Here is a 16,276-nt window from a genome sequence, read left to right as displayed (position 1 = left end):
AAAAAGCTATAAATATTAATTAAAAATAAGGAAATACAAAAATGTAAGAACATAGTGAGAATAATTAATTTTAAGTTAAAAAGGTTTTAAAAATTTGTTTGTTTTACTTTCCCGACTATTAGCCTAACCCTTTAAAATCTATTCCTTGATTATCTATCAAAGACAAATCTCCGACCCAGATACCATTGCAATCTATGCAAATCACCAAAAAAAAAAAAAAAACTTTTTTCCCTAACAGAAGACAAAGAAACAAGTTTGTCGCCTAAGTCTTTTGTTTTGTCATGCCACCGAAACGACAATAAATCTATTTATAATGATAAATTAATATGTGAAAAAAAGACAATCAAGTTATTGTTTCTGTTAAACGAGTAGAAGAGGGGAGACCACATTTAGCGCTCTAATTAAACATTTATCCTTTATCGGATTTTCCATTGCAACACATCGATCGGCAACGCCTGAAATGCAATCAAAGAGCTGAGACCAAATATTTTATGGCTTTTTAATGGATGATGGAAAATGGTTAAAATGCAGCCGTATGCCTTGCACAACTTGTGGGCGTTTTGCCAGAGCCCCATTTTTTGTTCGACTTATTTTTTTGGTCTTATATTTTTGTGGCTCAGACCACCTACAAATATTATGAGCCATTATTAAATGCAGCATTTTTATTGGTACACAGACAACAGGCACAGGTCGAAGTTGCAAAATCTTTTTATTATTTTTTAAGTTTTGAATTCTATAGACACAGACACCTTGGCACAAAACGCTTTCACAACAATAAAAGAGAAAAAGTATATAAAAAAAAAACTTTTTTGGCCAGCGGGGGCATGTGGCACGAGCCTTGGCCAAGTTGAAATGCAAAAACCGAAAGAGAGACAAGTAAATTAAGAGGTGGAAACCGCGTTGGTGCCTTTTTAGATGGTGTCGTAGTTGTGTTTCTCAACTTTTTAAAGGAAAATGAAACTGATATACGAGGAAATGGTTAAGCAAAATAGGAGTAATAAAGTCTCAATTAGAATTTAAATGAGATTTGCATTTGCTTTCATCTTAACCTTGACAATTTATATATAGAAACTTGAACAAACATTATTTTAAATAAAAGTAGAACTATGCCCTTATACTTATGTTAGGACTTTCAATTAAAATGGAAAAAAAACGTATATGTTCTCCATATTTTATAAACATTTTTTAGATCATATTTGATACCAACCTATATACCTTTTAGCACCCTGGAAACTTTATTTATTAATATTTTTGGACGGTTTGTGTTAAATTTTTAAGTGGCTCTTGCTCACTTGACACCTAAATTGCTGGTCGCATTTCCATAGCTGTTGATTATGCAGATTGCAGCTGAGTAAGGAAAACGAAGTCAAAATTTTACCTCTCCACCAGAAGGAAGTTCCTCAACTTTTCTGGCCTTACCGTTAGGGCCATGTCAGGCGCCAGTAGAAAAAAAAAATTGAAGTTAAAGTTTAAGTTAAAATTCAAGAAACGTTGGCCATATGTGAAATTAGCATAGGAGAAGAAGGTAACCAAAGTGAGCGTCATGAAATCTAACCAAGCAGGGGGCAAGTCAGACAACAATAAAACATAACTATAAACTGTTTGGCCATATAACACTGGTCTTAGCATGCAAGCAGCGATCATCGTCCAACTGGGACTTCAACTCCAGCTGAAACCCAGACATTTGGATGGGACGTAAGGGGAACTCTCGGGCTCTACGAGATGGAAACAAACTTGCACGACAGCTGTTGGCGTTGGTCTGACAATCATCCCGGCGAGGGGATTTTCGGGGATACCGGGGGGATATGTTAGAGGAATACGAGGGGACAGGACTTGGCCAGTCAGCTTTCAGCCAGCTGAAAACGACAGATAAACAAGTAAGTAAGTTGGCCTGGCTGGCAGCCTTTTCTTTTTGCAGTTTCGGTTATTCTCTTGGATTTATATGCCAAAGACGTGCAAATTTTGAACCAGTTTATAAACAAAGCCGGGGCCAACAGGCCGTAAACAAAAGCTTCTCCCGAGTGGCCTGTGAGTTATGGCGAAATTTGTATGCCTTGCACCCGTCAACAATTGACTACTGCATGGGTTTATTATGGCCAGGCGAGGGTCTTTTTTTTTATCGCTGCATAGGTCTAGGCATATTGAATGTTGATCCGGGATATTGTAATCACAATGGATTGATGGGACAGCATAATAGCCGTGTTATTTAGGGCTCGAAAGTCATTGCATATGCCATTTTTATTTAAGGCCGTAACAGATTAGGAGTTCTGTAAATAATATAAAATAAATCGTTTTTTATAGAAATTCTAAGACAATATAACAAGATTAACATTAGATTTATAAATTACAAAAAGATTATATTAAATTCAATACAAAATATTTGCAATGGACTAAAACATTTAAAATTCTATTTACCCTGCAGAAACTTCTTATTTGTTTGGTAAACTCTTCTTAAAGGCATAAATCCCGTCCCATCTCCTATATTTTTTCAGTCTTGCATCTCTGATCTAAGCCCAACCTGAGTTAAAGTTTATTCTCCAGTTTTAAGTGGTAGACAAACATCGCCAGCCTCCATTAGAGCAGCCCACTCCGCCTTCGGTCGGCTGAAAGTCGGGCTTGGACAAGAAGAAAAACAGGATTATCTCTTATCCCCGGCGAATGAGTCATGCTCGAGCAAATCCCCAGCTGGGTCACTCGCTCAAAGATAAATTGGCAACACGCGTCGCAGATGGCTCTGCAGATCACGATCCCGAACCCGATCCCCCGCCTTCCAAACCCAAATCCCCGAATCCGAACCAGAAAAAACACCACGGAAACCCCTTCTCCAGCAGCTCCTCATGACTTAGTTTTTGAAGCCCGGCTTGCGTTCTCTAATTGATGTCTTGGCTCCGGCTCTCTACGGTTAATTGTCCAGAGATTGATTAACTTTCGACAGAAAAATAGAGCCGAATGGCACTAGGATTCCACTCGCGGCTAATGGATACAAATGGTAATAATAGACCGAATTCGCTGGCCACTGGTTTTGCATCGATAGTTTTGGCCACTGGCTGTGTTCGTGATGTCGACGAAAAGAAATTGATTGCTTCTCCTCCAATTTATGACTCAATCAATCCTTTTGGCCAATTGCAATTTGCCAACTACACCCCAAAAAAGCTGAGCAATTGTAGTTTTCTGTTTTTTTGTTGTCCAAATTTCAAATTGGCCCAAAGCAAATTAGTGCAACCTTTTTGTGTGTGTGAGAGTGCTTTGATTTAGTTTCATGTTTTGTTCGGGGCTATAATTTGCTTAAATTTTCTGCACAATTTCGTGATTTTTTTACTTTTTGGGTGGGGTCATTATTTCTTACAGGAATCGAACATGTGTCAATCACTTTGAAGGCTTTGCGTGACCAATGTTTTCAACACCTCTTAAAGTCGTTTTTACTGCTTTTTGGATTCCTGTCTTAAATTTGTAGCTTACCTGTTATTTTTTTCTACCCGATTCTTGTTGTTTAAAAGCGTTTAGGTGATGTGTTAATCCCAAGCAAAATTAGAAAATAAATAACCAAAATGAAGTATGAAAAATTATGCATACACTGGAAAGACATTGGAAACTTGTTTTGACTCATGAGATTGACTGTTGTTGCAGTTTAGAAATAATAAAACAATAACCTTGGATTTTTGCTTTGGCCTTAATGTGCTTAAATTATGATTAGCTAAATAAATGTTGGCTCATACAAATAATTGTGGTTTTTATGAATTTTTTGAAGCGGCTGTAAAAAAAATCGTTTACATGTTGATAGATAATTAAATGTGTATATTGTTCGTATTGACATAAGGGTTAAAAATACATAAATTTATAAATACCCATTTATTACAGCTTCTTTAGCTTTCTGTAGTTCAATTATAATTTTGTAATTTCCATATGTATCCCAGAAATTACCATACAAGTGGCCTGATTTACTTCCTTGACTTTCACACGCCTACCATAATTATCCAGTAAATCTTTCCCATATCACGAGCGTGAGAGTGTCGCTCCACTGGGGCGCTCAATTACAGTTAAACCGGAACCAGATCCAAGTCCTCGACGGGTGGTCCACCACTCCAACGTAGACCTTTCATCAAAAAGCCGTTTAAAGTGGGTGGACCCCTGCAGGCATGGCCCTTACAATCCACTCATTATGTGAAATCAATACCAGCATTTAAAGATTTTGTATTTTATTGATGAGATTTCTTGCGGTCGGCGTGAATGGGAGAGCAAATATAATTGAGAAACGAATTTCCGAGAAGCTGCAATTTAATGAGTTTTCATTTTTCAAATCTATTGGCTTGTTTTCGAAACATTTTGACGCGTTTTGTATTTGGCAAAAAAGAATCCAGTTAAGCTGTCTTGCCCCCTGATTTATGACCTGCAATTAAATGCGGCAAAGAAAAACTCAATTCAATTTGCGTTTTTTTGGCTCGTGTCGGCGGACTGTAATATTTATTTTTACTATACCATCGAACGGATGCCTCATTGTCTCCTAAATTATTTTCTCACACAGCAGCTGGCTAAAAGGGTTGCCAAGTTTTATGTGTATATATTTGTTTTTCTTTGATTATTATTTTGGCTGTGGCTGTTATTTATAGCGACAAATGCAGGGCAATGTTTGGGTTGCCCCACCTTTCGTCTACATTTTAACGAAGCTATTTTAAAGTTTGAAATCTTTTAGAGATTGTGGTATTTTGTGTTTGAAACATTATTCCCAAGGCAGGCTATCGGAACTGATTTATGATTTATGTTGGCGTTGAATTATAGTCTATAACTCTTGGGAATATGTTTGTACTAATGGAGATTACAACATTTCCTTGGACCCAAGAATATAGAGTATTCTCTTGGGCAAAACCAGTTCTAGATGTCAGCCCTCTCTCTTGTGGCCAAGGAAACCAGTTTGCAGATCCATATGTAGTCCACTTTACAAATGTCCAGTACATGTTCATAATTAATTATCATTTTTTCTCGGCCAGAAATTAAATTAAGACCACGTGCCAGTATCTATCATATGAACTGTCAGCGCTACTTAATCGCACTATCTGAGTCATGGATATATATTTTTTAACCATTTCTCTTTGTCTTTTCTGGTCCCCTGAAAATTGTGACTGCCTCTCTCTTTGGTTTTTTATTTTCCATGCTAAGAGGTTAAAACCATTTGACATCTTGTGCATTGTAATTACATTTAACATAGCTTTCATAGTGCAACGACTGCGACCGAGACGTGCAGTTTAATTCAATTAATCCCCCAAGTGACACTAATCGAATCGATTATACACATTTTAAATTCCCCCCTGACAAAAGTTGGTTGGGGTCGAGGAAGGTAAACGATGTCAAGTGTTTGAAATATTGTGATTAGAAGGGGATAGTATTAGCATTTAAATTCTGTGAGCATTGTAACTTAATTATAAAATTATAACATTAAATATTTTTTAATGCGATTTCCAATGAATGTAAGGATACGTTGAATAAATAATAACTATAAATATTTATATAGGATTTTTACAAATAAGCAATATTTAAAAATCCAATAATATATTTGTTTAGTTTCTGCATTCCTTATCCACACATTTATCTAAGCTATAGCCCCCGAAAATATTTATCTGTGATTTATGCAACTCTCCACGCTGCATTTATTTATAGCACGAATTCCCGCTCTGCTATCTTAAAGATCTACTTCTGTCGCCCCTCCTGCAGTGCTTTAATTAAATCTGCGCCATTCGCAACCCACATGCACGTATATAAAATAATATATATATATATCTCTACGGAGACTTACCGATCGATTCCACTCCATTTGGTTCCAATTGCTGTGCCTGCATTGTTAATTTAACGCTCTCGGGCAATTGGACTTAAGTTCCGTGTGGCAAGCACGCCCGTTTTAGAACTGATTTAATTGCAATTGTGCGGCAGACATGCAATTGTTATCAAAACACCGCCACACACCCTCGGGGAAAAACTGGAAATGCGGGCTAATCCACACCCAAGTTTAATTAACAAGTGTAATTGATAGAACCATGGATCGATGGACAGGGGGCACTGCTCCCTTTTTATTAATCGCACCAATTGCCCAAAAGTGCTCTAGACAGATGTCAATAAATGCCGCAGACGGCGTCTTGCCACAAATGACACACATTTTCCGACATGGAAAATGGGAAAATAAATGCGTGACAAGTGAAAATGTTGCGTTTTCTTGGTGGCACCCCGGCAACACTACTTCATCGATGTTTATTTTTAATAACACCAATAACAACAGAAACAGTTTAATTTTTTTTCTTTTTTTTTTTGAAGAGTCACGGCAATTTAATGTCGCTCTGAACGGGAAGACAAGCTGCAGGAAAAAGAACGAAAAAAAAGAGAGAGGGACTAATTTTTAAGCGTCTGACATTTATTTTGCATGACATTTCACACACGGAGACACACAGGCATATGGAAACTTGGGTGTTGCACCTCGTTATCCAGAGGAATTGTCTCTGCTGAGAACAATTTCGGATCTATTTATACCAGGAATTAGGGTATTTTCACTTGGACTTGAACCTTGCAACCTACAGATTAAAGAAACGAATTTTTTCATTTGTAATATCAGAAAGGAAAAATTGTGAATTTAATTATGGAAAAATCATTAATTTTATAAATACCTTTATACGGGTATTTTCACATGGACTAAAACTGTAAAACCTACAAATTTAAAACAAAATTTTATTAAAAATAAAAAAATTGTGAATATGATTAGAGAAAAACCCTTATTATTAAAAATACGATAAGAGAAACTATGCTAAAATTACTTTTCTGTGATAGATGGCTTGTAAGTTTCATGAAAATCTTATAATAAATGTTATTTTTGGAGTTCTTGAAGAGCATTATTATCGTCGGTTCTTGAACTAAAAATTTTAATCTTGTTTGTTTCTTTTCCCTTTGTCTGCTACTTTTCGTTGATGCTTTTATTTTGGTCCCCCAATATTAAGCAATTTAGTCAAACACAATGTTTGTTCTTATTTAGCGCCCCCTCTTCCACTCGCCCCCTTTTCCCCAAACATTTCACTCTCCCAATTTTCTCAGTGTTTTCGACGATTTTCGAGTCTGTCGCGCATGTTTCCGACGGAGAGGGTTGTATTTTTTGGTTGCTGATGCCCCACGGCGGCTACGATATTTCTGTTGCTCTATTCGAAATCAGTTCGGAAATTGCCGGCGGTCAGCACATTTACTTTGAAAAGCCGCGGCGTAAACTGAAAAGTTCTTATTAAAAAAAAGACGCGTGTTCCATTTGAACTTTTCTATCGGTCCATATTCTAGAAATTGTACAAGTGTGTGTGTCTGTGATTTGTAAATAAAAAATTGTAAATAATATACATAGTACGGGAAATTGGCATATTTTCTGATATGACTGGGAAATTTGCTGACCCAATCAATGTATTTTTAGAATGATTTATGCCCAAGCAAATGAGCTTTGTGGACAATTTACTCGCGATAATCAAATGTGCAAATATAAATAAAAACAGAAATATTCAACAAAAATATAAGCAGAGCTTGAGCACCAAAAAATAATAAATCAGTAAAAGGCTCGCCTTGGAGGATATTGTAAAAAGTGTTAGCATCGTTTAAGAGTAATTTCCTTTACCTTATTGAAATCAAACATATTTCTCCCCTTTTTCCGACTGAGATCGGCGCCTTATTCGCTCATTTTCCTCTGAGCAATCATAAATTGCAAATCTTTTTAGACCGTCTATCTGGGTTTCCCCCCATTTCTTTCGTTTCCCATTAATCATGTTTTATTTCGCCAATATGCAATTCTATGCAATAAAGAGAAAAATAATTGCAACAATAAAATAAATATAAACAACTGCAGAAGTAGCAACCCAAATCCGTTGTAATCTTCATATCCGGCTTGTCGCTGTCTGTGAGTTCTGCAGATGGAACCCAGTCCCCAGTCCCCAGTTTCCCATTTTTCCCCTTCAGGGATCACTTTTTGCATCATCATTACGATGGGGCCTCTTTAAAAAGAGTTGCGTGTGCCAGGCAAATGATGGGGAGTTTCAAGGGGGGTTGCTTTCAATGTAGGAAGTGCGGGTCAAAGGGGAGTCGCGCTCTCAGTCGTTTTCCTGTTTGACATTTTAATTGCATTGTTGATGGATTTCACTGTTGACACTTTCCTTTTTACACCATAAATTGTTAATGAACTTTCAAGTTGCAAATTTCCCTGCTTGTGGGCTAAAACCGCATTTCGTTTTCGTGTTAATGGAGTTTCATTTGTGTCTCGTTTAGAAAAAAAATCATAGAAAAATAAAAAACAATTCTGTGTAGATTTTAGAAATTTTAAATAAATAATTACTTTCCAGATAATGTTTTATGCTTTTTTTCAAACATTAGGTAGCAGACTTTTAACGTTCTTCTTCTAAAATTAATAATATGATTCTGTTAAATGCCTCCCTGAGTTTTCCCACTGATTTTCTTTGTCTTCTCTCCGAAGAAAATTGTCTGTGAAAAGCAGAGTCCCAGTTAAATATCTTAACTAGACCGTCTTCCGTTCAACACCTCATTAGGCCAACTTTTCGACGGGGTCCGAAAACGACTTTTAATTGTGCCCACTGGACATACACAGCCCCCGTTTTTCTTTTTTTTTTGTTTTTGTGGCAGGAAGCACGATATGTCCAGAGGGTGAACATGATAAATGCCTTGGCCTGTCTAATGTTCTTTGGCCACCAAAATATTTACGACAGAGCCAAACTGGAGTGGAGCAATTAAATGTCCGGCCAACTGAAATTGTCATTTAACGTTTGTCAAGGAATAAAAAAAGAGTAAAACACTTACGATAAAAAAGCAACAAGTTGCGGACTAATTAAATAATTGAAACATTTAACGTGGGAGTCGCAAAGACAATGACAAAGAACTAAATTTGTGCAAACGAAAAGTCAAACAATCAGAGACGGAATAAAGAGATTGTGAAATGTCGCAATTCGACTATACCTGCTATACAGTGCCCGAGGGTTCCACGGATGATGATGATGATGATACAGAGCTGGGCAGTAATGTCACCCTGGAGAATAAAGATCATTCGGATTGCACCCTAGAATCGGATGCTACGACCACAACATCTTCGCTGGAGCGTCATATATATCGGAATCAACATCGCTGTAGTAGGAGTTTTGGTCCCCAAAGGGTCTCAATGCCGCTTCTGAGATCCAGTCGATCCAGGGAGGTGACGCCCCAACTGGGAATGTACCATGAGAGACCGGATCGGGATCCTCAATGGGGTTACTTTGTGCCCTTGTCACCAAACTGCTTCTTTAGTCCGCCGATGCAGAGAAGGCGTTATAGGTGGGAATAGAGATATGGATATTATGATAATAATGATAAATATTTAAAAATATATTTTTTATTTAGTCTGTAATTTTGGTCTGATATAGAGAAATGCTAATAATATAATTCTTATCCTTACAGGGAAAAGGAAAACGATCGCAATCGTCGGGCTGTAAGCTATAGCGGTGACGTCACCTCCTCCCCCCAATCGGCCACCATACCACGAGCCGCCCCCCGTCGGGTGGCCTTGATGAAGGACCCTCCACCACCGCCGCCTCCCAAACCACAGTTGACATCCAAAGCGGAATCCATATCCCATTTGGGCAGCAAATATCCGCACTCCGAGTATAATCTCATTCAGAAAATTGACTCGAACAGCACACTCACTGCTCCGGCGCAATATCAACCCCAGAATTTCTATGCGAATACCGGAACAATATCCTCCACAAATGGCTATGGATCGCTGTTGTGTCACGCCAGTTCGACGACCAGTCCGCTGGCGGTCCGGAAGCGGGACAAGCTGCTCCATCGGTTCAGCGATGCCGCCACCCTGGGCAGGAAGCTCAAGAAGAAGAAGAACACGAACCGCACCTGCAGATCCATGACGGAGGCCATCGAGATGCTGGCCGATCCCGTCATCGAGGATGAGTTCTTTGTAAGTACACGCATTTGATTATAGAAAATATATTTATTTCCTGGGAATTACCGAGATTTTTGGAGAAAAACGATTCAAGATCTTTGCTCCTCAGATATAAAATATTATCTCTCAAACCAACATCTAGATAGATTAAATTACTGTGAAAAAGTATTTGTTTTTAGTATTCGGTATTCGGTTTTATACAAATATCCTTTAATTTCAAAGCTCTTCTTTTGGTGGTTGCCCCTAGACATCTGCCCCTTCCACAATTTGCCATTTTAGGGGGTGTATTTGTTTGGCTTAAGCCCTTCATTTCGACTCATTTCACTCGGGCTCTGCTCAGCTCAGTCCACCACTCAGTCAGCTTTATCGCAATCGCTTTTGTTCTTGTGTTCTTCTCCAGCTGGAAACGCTATCCATTGGAAAATGTGCTCGTGTCCGATAGGCTCTTCAAATTCAATGAATTCATTTCATTTCAGTTCGTTTTTGAAGCTCGTCGCGATTCGAACGAGAAAAGTCCCAAAAAAAATAACCGATATTCGTTGGCGGAAGTGTAGAAAAGAGTCAAATCTAAAAAAGATAAGGTGAAAGGAATAGGAAGTTTACTGATTGAAACTGAGAAGGGTTATTAAATTTAATGGAGTGTGAGAAGTGATAAAAGAGAAAAGGGAAAAAATTGAATATATTAATGGTCAAATAGATAGAATGGCAATTGTGGAATCAACTTATTCTTAAAAGGTTTAAAATAAATTTGTGTAACATTTTTAATGACTTCAAAAGAAAATGTAATTTTCTAACCCCTTTTAAAATAACCTTGAAAAAGTATTTTCCAAGCTGAACCCAATTCGCAAATCATCCAGTAAAAAAGGGGCGTCAGCAATGCTATCAAAAGTTCAATACACTGAACATTCACTGACCCAATCGAGGTACCTTTGAATTTTCGCAATGTTGTTTTTGCTTGTAAACTGGTATTGGGGTCGAGCACGGCTAAGCCACAATTATTTGCCAAATCAGTCTTTAATTAACCAACTCAGATGTGACAGATTAGCATAGCTCTCTTTTTATTCCCTGCCTTACTCGTATGACAGCTCGGTGACAGTTCAGGAAGACGAATGTGTCTAACAAAACAAGTGACTCGAAAACTGTGTCAATACTTTGGGTTCGAAAAACAATTTACCTTGCGCAGAGACGAGGGCTAGAAAGGTGAACCCTGGCTAATTGGATTGGCAGTGCGTGCCTTCCAGCAAACAACAGAAAAACAAGAGACGGTGTTGCAATAAAATCAAACAATTGCAGTGGAAAATCGAACGTGCAGTGTGTTGAACGTGTTGGTCGGGTAAAAACCTTTAATATCGAATATATTCAATATTTTTTTTATGAGGTTTTTAAATATCATATTGTGTGGCATCGCTTAGGCGTTCTAAAATCATTTTAGTTGCCTACTTGTGTGCGCTGCAAATTGAAAATGATGTGAATCTAAAGCAACAATAATCATAGCATACCTTAGTGCGGATATAAAGTACATTAGACCTAAAACAAAAAGCCTTGAGAGTTTATAAAAATATTCTACTTTAATAAAGAAGTTTTAACTGCTTATATTTTCTTTAAAACATATTTTAAATTAAATGCTAACTGTTTAAAACTAATTTTACTGGCAAGCCTTCACTTTTCCTATGTCTAGTACCAAAACCCACCGCATTTAGTGAAGCGTGTATCTACAAACCATGTAGATGTTATGTAAAATCATTCAAGTGTATGCTTAAAGTCTTTTGCTTATGTTTTAATGACTTTTGTTTTTAATATCGAAAGTAATTTAAGTATTTACAAAAAAAAGAAAAAAGTTATTTATAAATAATAAAAAAAGAAAAAAAAAGTTACTCAAGTGTCGACCGTGACAGGACTCGAACCTGCAATCTTCGGATCCGAAGTCCGACGCCTTATCCATTAGGCCACACGGTCGCTTGTTTGAAGCGCGCTTAGACTGGAAAACATTTGATACGGTGCGCGCGCACTCTGTATCTTTATAAATAAAAGTATCCACTCGATACATTACGTAGGTGGCGTTTATAAATTACAATAAAATATAAAGCAAACATAAGGGAAGTACAAACGAACGAATTAATATAAATATGAAGCCCAGCACTCGACGTCGCAGTTTCAAGACGAAACCCCCCAAATCGAATGTGTACAATCCGCTGGTTCGCTATCGCCCCACGGCCTACGTGCGAAATGGCATTATTGGGGGCGGCGAGGGTCCCGGCTCGAGTGGCCTGTACCAGATCAACGACAGGGTCTACACCACCAGCAAGATGTTCCTGCGCGACGGCTACATGTATCCCCGTCAGCCCGGCCAGCCCATGGATCCCCGCTATCCCCTCGAACTGCACGAGTTCCCTCAGCAATTCGGTGCTACGGGTCTGCAGTTGGTCAGTACACCCAAGGTTCATATAGCCGGGGAGTATCTGGCCAATGACCAGCAGCAACAGCAGCAGCAGCAGCAACAACATCATCAGCAACATCAGCAGGTGCAGGAGCAACAGCAATTGGGCAGAAGAAAGGCCGCTGCAGCCGCTGAAATAAATTTGGCAAATCAGGTTTACTGGCTGGGCAAGCAAAAGTCCAGATCCAGATCCCGCAGCAATAGTGTGGGCAATCGGAGCATTACCAGCTGCATGGGCGGCGGTGGAGGGGGTGGCGAAAGAGAAAGGGATCGCGAACGGGATCGTCCTTATATACGAAACGTGGACGATCTCCTGCAGGCGCTGGGCAAAAGGGATGGGGATAGCCATGGAAATCTACTCGAAACTGCATCCACACATTCGTCGACGCAACGAAGACGCTTCAAGAAGGTGAGACAGAAATTTAAAAAAAAAACCAATACATTTTTTGGTCAATATAATACAAAAAGTTGTGTTTCAAAAGATCTTAAAAAATTATTATTATTTCCTTAAGAAAAGAAGCCATCTTTTGTTCATATTTTTATGAAACAACAAAATGTTGTATTTCAATGTATTTTACTTAATTGTAAAGAAAAGTTTCCATATTAATATTTTTGTAAAAGATTAAATATTTTAAAAAATGTTTCCATACCAATACTGTTCATAAAAATTTCACATTTTTTGTGCATCTTATTTTCGAAGAAGAAATTTTACTTTGCGATTTTCCAAATACCAAATAATTTGGACACTTCCAAATATTACATAGCCCAATTTTAATATTTTGAAATTCTTTACTGGATATTCAAGCTCTATAGCTCTATAGCAATCAATCACCACATTGCATTGCTGTTGAGCAACTTGGAAATTTGTCAACTGGCCGTTGCAACACTTTCAATTGTCGTTGTGGCACCTTTTTTTTCCCCCATTTGGCCACCTTAATTACATTCGTGGATACATGGAGGTGGTGTGGCTCGTTCCGCCAGGTCATCATCACTCATCATTCGCCGCTTGTCTGCACTGGCCAGAATGGAGGCAGTGAAGCCTACCGCCCCTGGGGTGCGTCTGCGCAAAAATTAAAATTAATGATGTTCAAAATTTCGCTGGGGGCTATAAAGGAAATGGAATGAAGAAATAAACGAGGTGAGAGAGTGGCAAAGGAGGAGGAGCTGGTCTGGTCAGGCGGTAGCTGCTAATTTGGCATCCTCGAACACACCTGCCCCGAAAAAAAGATATTCACTTCCAGCCCCTTTCAATTTCTCAAAAAGCATCAAAGTCAAAGCTCTGTTGCGGTTCCCCCTTACTTTTTTGGATCCCTTTTTCCTTTGTGACCATTTTATGCATTTTTAACCCGCTGCTATTCAGGCATCCATGACGATTTATTCTTTTACTTGGTTTGATTTTTTCTTCTTTGTTTTTTTTTGGTTCGTTTTCGCTATCGTCATTAGTGGATTTATATATAGTTTTTTTTTTGGCTTAATTCTTCTTTCGCTTGGGGCAGAATTTATGCGCTTCTGTTTCGGATCCAGATTTGGACTCTGAGGAGCACTTGAGTTTGAGAAATTGGTTTCGTTGATTGTGCTTTTAAACATGGTCATAACAGTGGGTTAAGGGCTATCAGAATATTCTAGACATTTTTTTAAATTTTAAAATTGAATAAAATAATAATTATAATAATGGTTTAAAGAGCGTATAAATTTCCTTGAATATTTTGTCAATGGAAAGGGGTTTGCTAACTGATTTTTATAACCTCTTGTATTATACTTTGAACCCAATTCGACCCAAATGGGATACAAATTTGGGGAAATTCAATCAAATTTCGATTCAATCAATCCAAACCCAGTGTAGTTCGCCTCTGCCCATGACTCAACTTCCGCCGTGTGTTTAAATCCATTAAGAACTCGAATGAAATGAAATAAATTGCAAGTGGAAACCCGAACGAACTGAGCATAAATTTGTGTCTTTAAATTCTAGCTTCAGAGTCGGGTCGAAAGGGTTCAGGAATTTTAGCCCAAATGCTGGCGAATAAATTTGTTTTGTTTGGGAAATGTTATTCGGTGTGACTTCCAAATGCAAAGAAAACAAAAAGTTAAAACAATTGGAATGCAGCTCAAGTTTGCTTGGGGACTTCCCCTTTGGCTGCAGTGGCTCGTAAATCGAATAAGGCACACGACTTCGTCTCCCTTCCATTTCTGTGGTATCTTTTCTGAGGTTCCGCTGGGGAAGCGAAGAAAGTGGTGCCAGTAACTTGTTAAAAACATTTCACAGATTTTCTTTTGACGTTTTTTGTCTTTATTTTGTATTTCAAGGCAGTCACGTGCCAAGATATTTTTGTAGACGAATTGCTGCAGCTTATTGAAAATGCAAGGCAGACTATACTCAATCAAGAAAGAGAAGGAAATCAGTAAGATATCTTAATTAAAACTGGGAGCTTATATTTTTTAAGGAGCCACAGTTTAATAGTTTTTATATTTTAAAAATATTTTGTGTTCAAGAAACTTAAAGAGTTAGACATTGAACTCAAACTATTTCCTTCGAAACAAATAAAAAAGAATTCAATATTTCTTGGGGTAAGTAAAACCCTCTAAAAAAATATGATAAAATCAAAATAATAATAAATGCCGTTAAGACCATATTTTTACACAATCTTATATTGGTAAACTTCCTCCCAGGCTAAATCGTAAAAGTCTAAATACTTTTTTGTACCTAAATTACAAGCCATAAAACTTTTTGCGTGCACAGAAAAAAATTTATAATAAAGAAATATTAGCTAAAAATATTTAACATACTTATAAATAAAAAATGTTTCAGATATTTTAACTTATTTAATAAAGTAAATATATCTTTTTTATATATTTTTAAATGTTTTATTGTTTTGCTAAACGGGATTGAAAAGCAAGAAATAGTTTTCATAAGTGTTGTAGCAGTGCAGCTCACTCTCGTGTACAAATCAAATTACCCAATTGCAATACAGTGGACACAGCCCCTAAAGCGACTCCCCCCTCCCCTCTTAATTTGTAATCACCGGCAGTAGCCACCAGGTGGCGTAGTCTCTGACTTTTTCGTAAGACCCAGCGGAACAATAATTGTGTCAAAAAATATACAAACAAAAAAGGCACGCCGACAATTTGAAATGTTGCACGTGCTCAACAGCTCAAGAAAATATAAAAAAATGGAAAATGGAAAAAGACAACGTAGAGATATAAAGTAATTGCAGTGCATTACGTTTTTGGGTAATTGCTTCACATAAGCCAGGTCATTAACGAAGATAAAAATCAGCGCCTTAACAAACAGTTCAAGTAAATTGAATTTGGAAAATAAAAAAGAAAACAACTAAACTAGACAGACGTTATCGGGCAGAACTAATCAAATAGATAATTGAAATTCGTAAAACTCAAAAGTCATTATTGCAACATATTTGTAAATAGTTGCTACATGACCTGGGTTAATTCCAAACTTTTTGACCCATCGCTATTTGGGTTATGGAACTAAAAACGTTTTGTACTCTGGTTTTCCCCATTTTCCTCGGTCATCTCTCTTGACTTTATGTCTACTCATTCCAGCCACTTGAGTAAACTGAAAACTTATTTTCTTTTGTTGGCTGGTTTGGGTTGCTCATGGCATCTACGATAATGGCGTTTTAATAAGACTTGAACTGTATTTTAAGGGGTTTAAATATTGCAAGTCTTCTCTTACAATATTTCTTACATATTTCAAATCATTTTTTCATATTTTCCCTGGCCATATTTTATTAAATCAATTTAAATTCCTTGTCATAAAAATCAGTCACTACAAAGTTTATGATAATGGAATTCCAAACCTACCTGCAAATCGAAAATCTATATATTTATGTGGAATTACGCCCTTGCAGCACTGACTCATTGCATTTTCATAGCAC

The 16,276-nt window shown here is 37.5% G+C and overlaps 1 protein-coding gene and 1 non-coding gene across 11 annotated transcripts in view; one reads left to right on the top strand and one right to left on the bottom strand.

Moving 5' to 3' along the window:
• The window catches only part of LOC119551839 (tight junction protein ZO-1), a 90,435-nt gene that overhangs the window by 40,911 nt on the left and 33,248 nt on the right, over positions 1 to 16,276 (top strand). For 6 of the 10 annotated variants that reach the window (XM_037861421.1, XM_037861414.1, XM_037861470.1 and 3 more), the window contains exon 3: positions 9,448 to 9,961. In XM_037861421.1, the coding sequence (XP_037717349.1) occupies positions 9,448 to 9,961 (514 nt within the window). Of the gene's footprint in view, positions 1 to 8,761; positions 9,325 to 9,447; positions 9,962 to 11,134; positions 11,280 to 12,000; positions 12,793 to 16,276 lie in introns of those variants that run through there. The other 4 variants (XM_037861430.1, XM_037861504.1, XM_037861520.1 and 1 more) reach the window with 4 other exon arrangements.
• On the bottom strand, positions 11,830 to 11,902 carry Trnar-ucg. Its single transcript has one exon. It is a non-coding gene; the product is annotated as a tRNA-Arg (tRNA).

The sequence above is a fragment of the Drosophila subpulchrella genome, chromosome 3R (genome assembly GCF_014743375.2).
Source record: "Drosophila subpulchrella strain 33 F10 #4 breed RU33 chromosome 3R, RU_Dsub_v1.1 Primary Assembly, whole genome shotgun sequence".
NCBI classification, from domain to species: Eukaryota; Metazoa; Arthropoda; class Insecta; order Diptera; family Drosophilidae; genus Drosophila; species Drosophila subpulchrella.
This window is presented reverse-complemented; position numbering and strand designations above follow the sequence as displayed.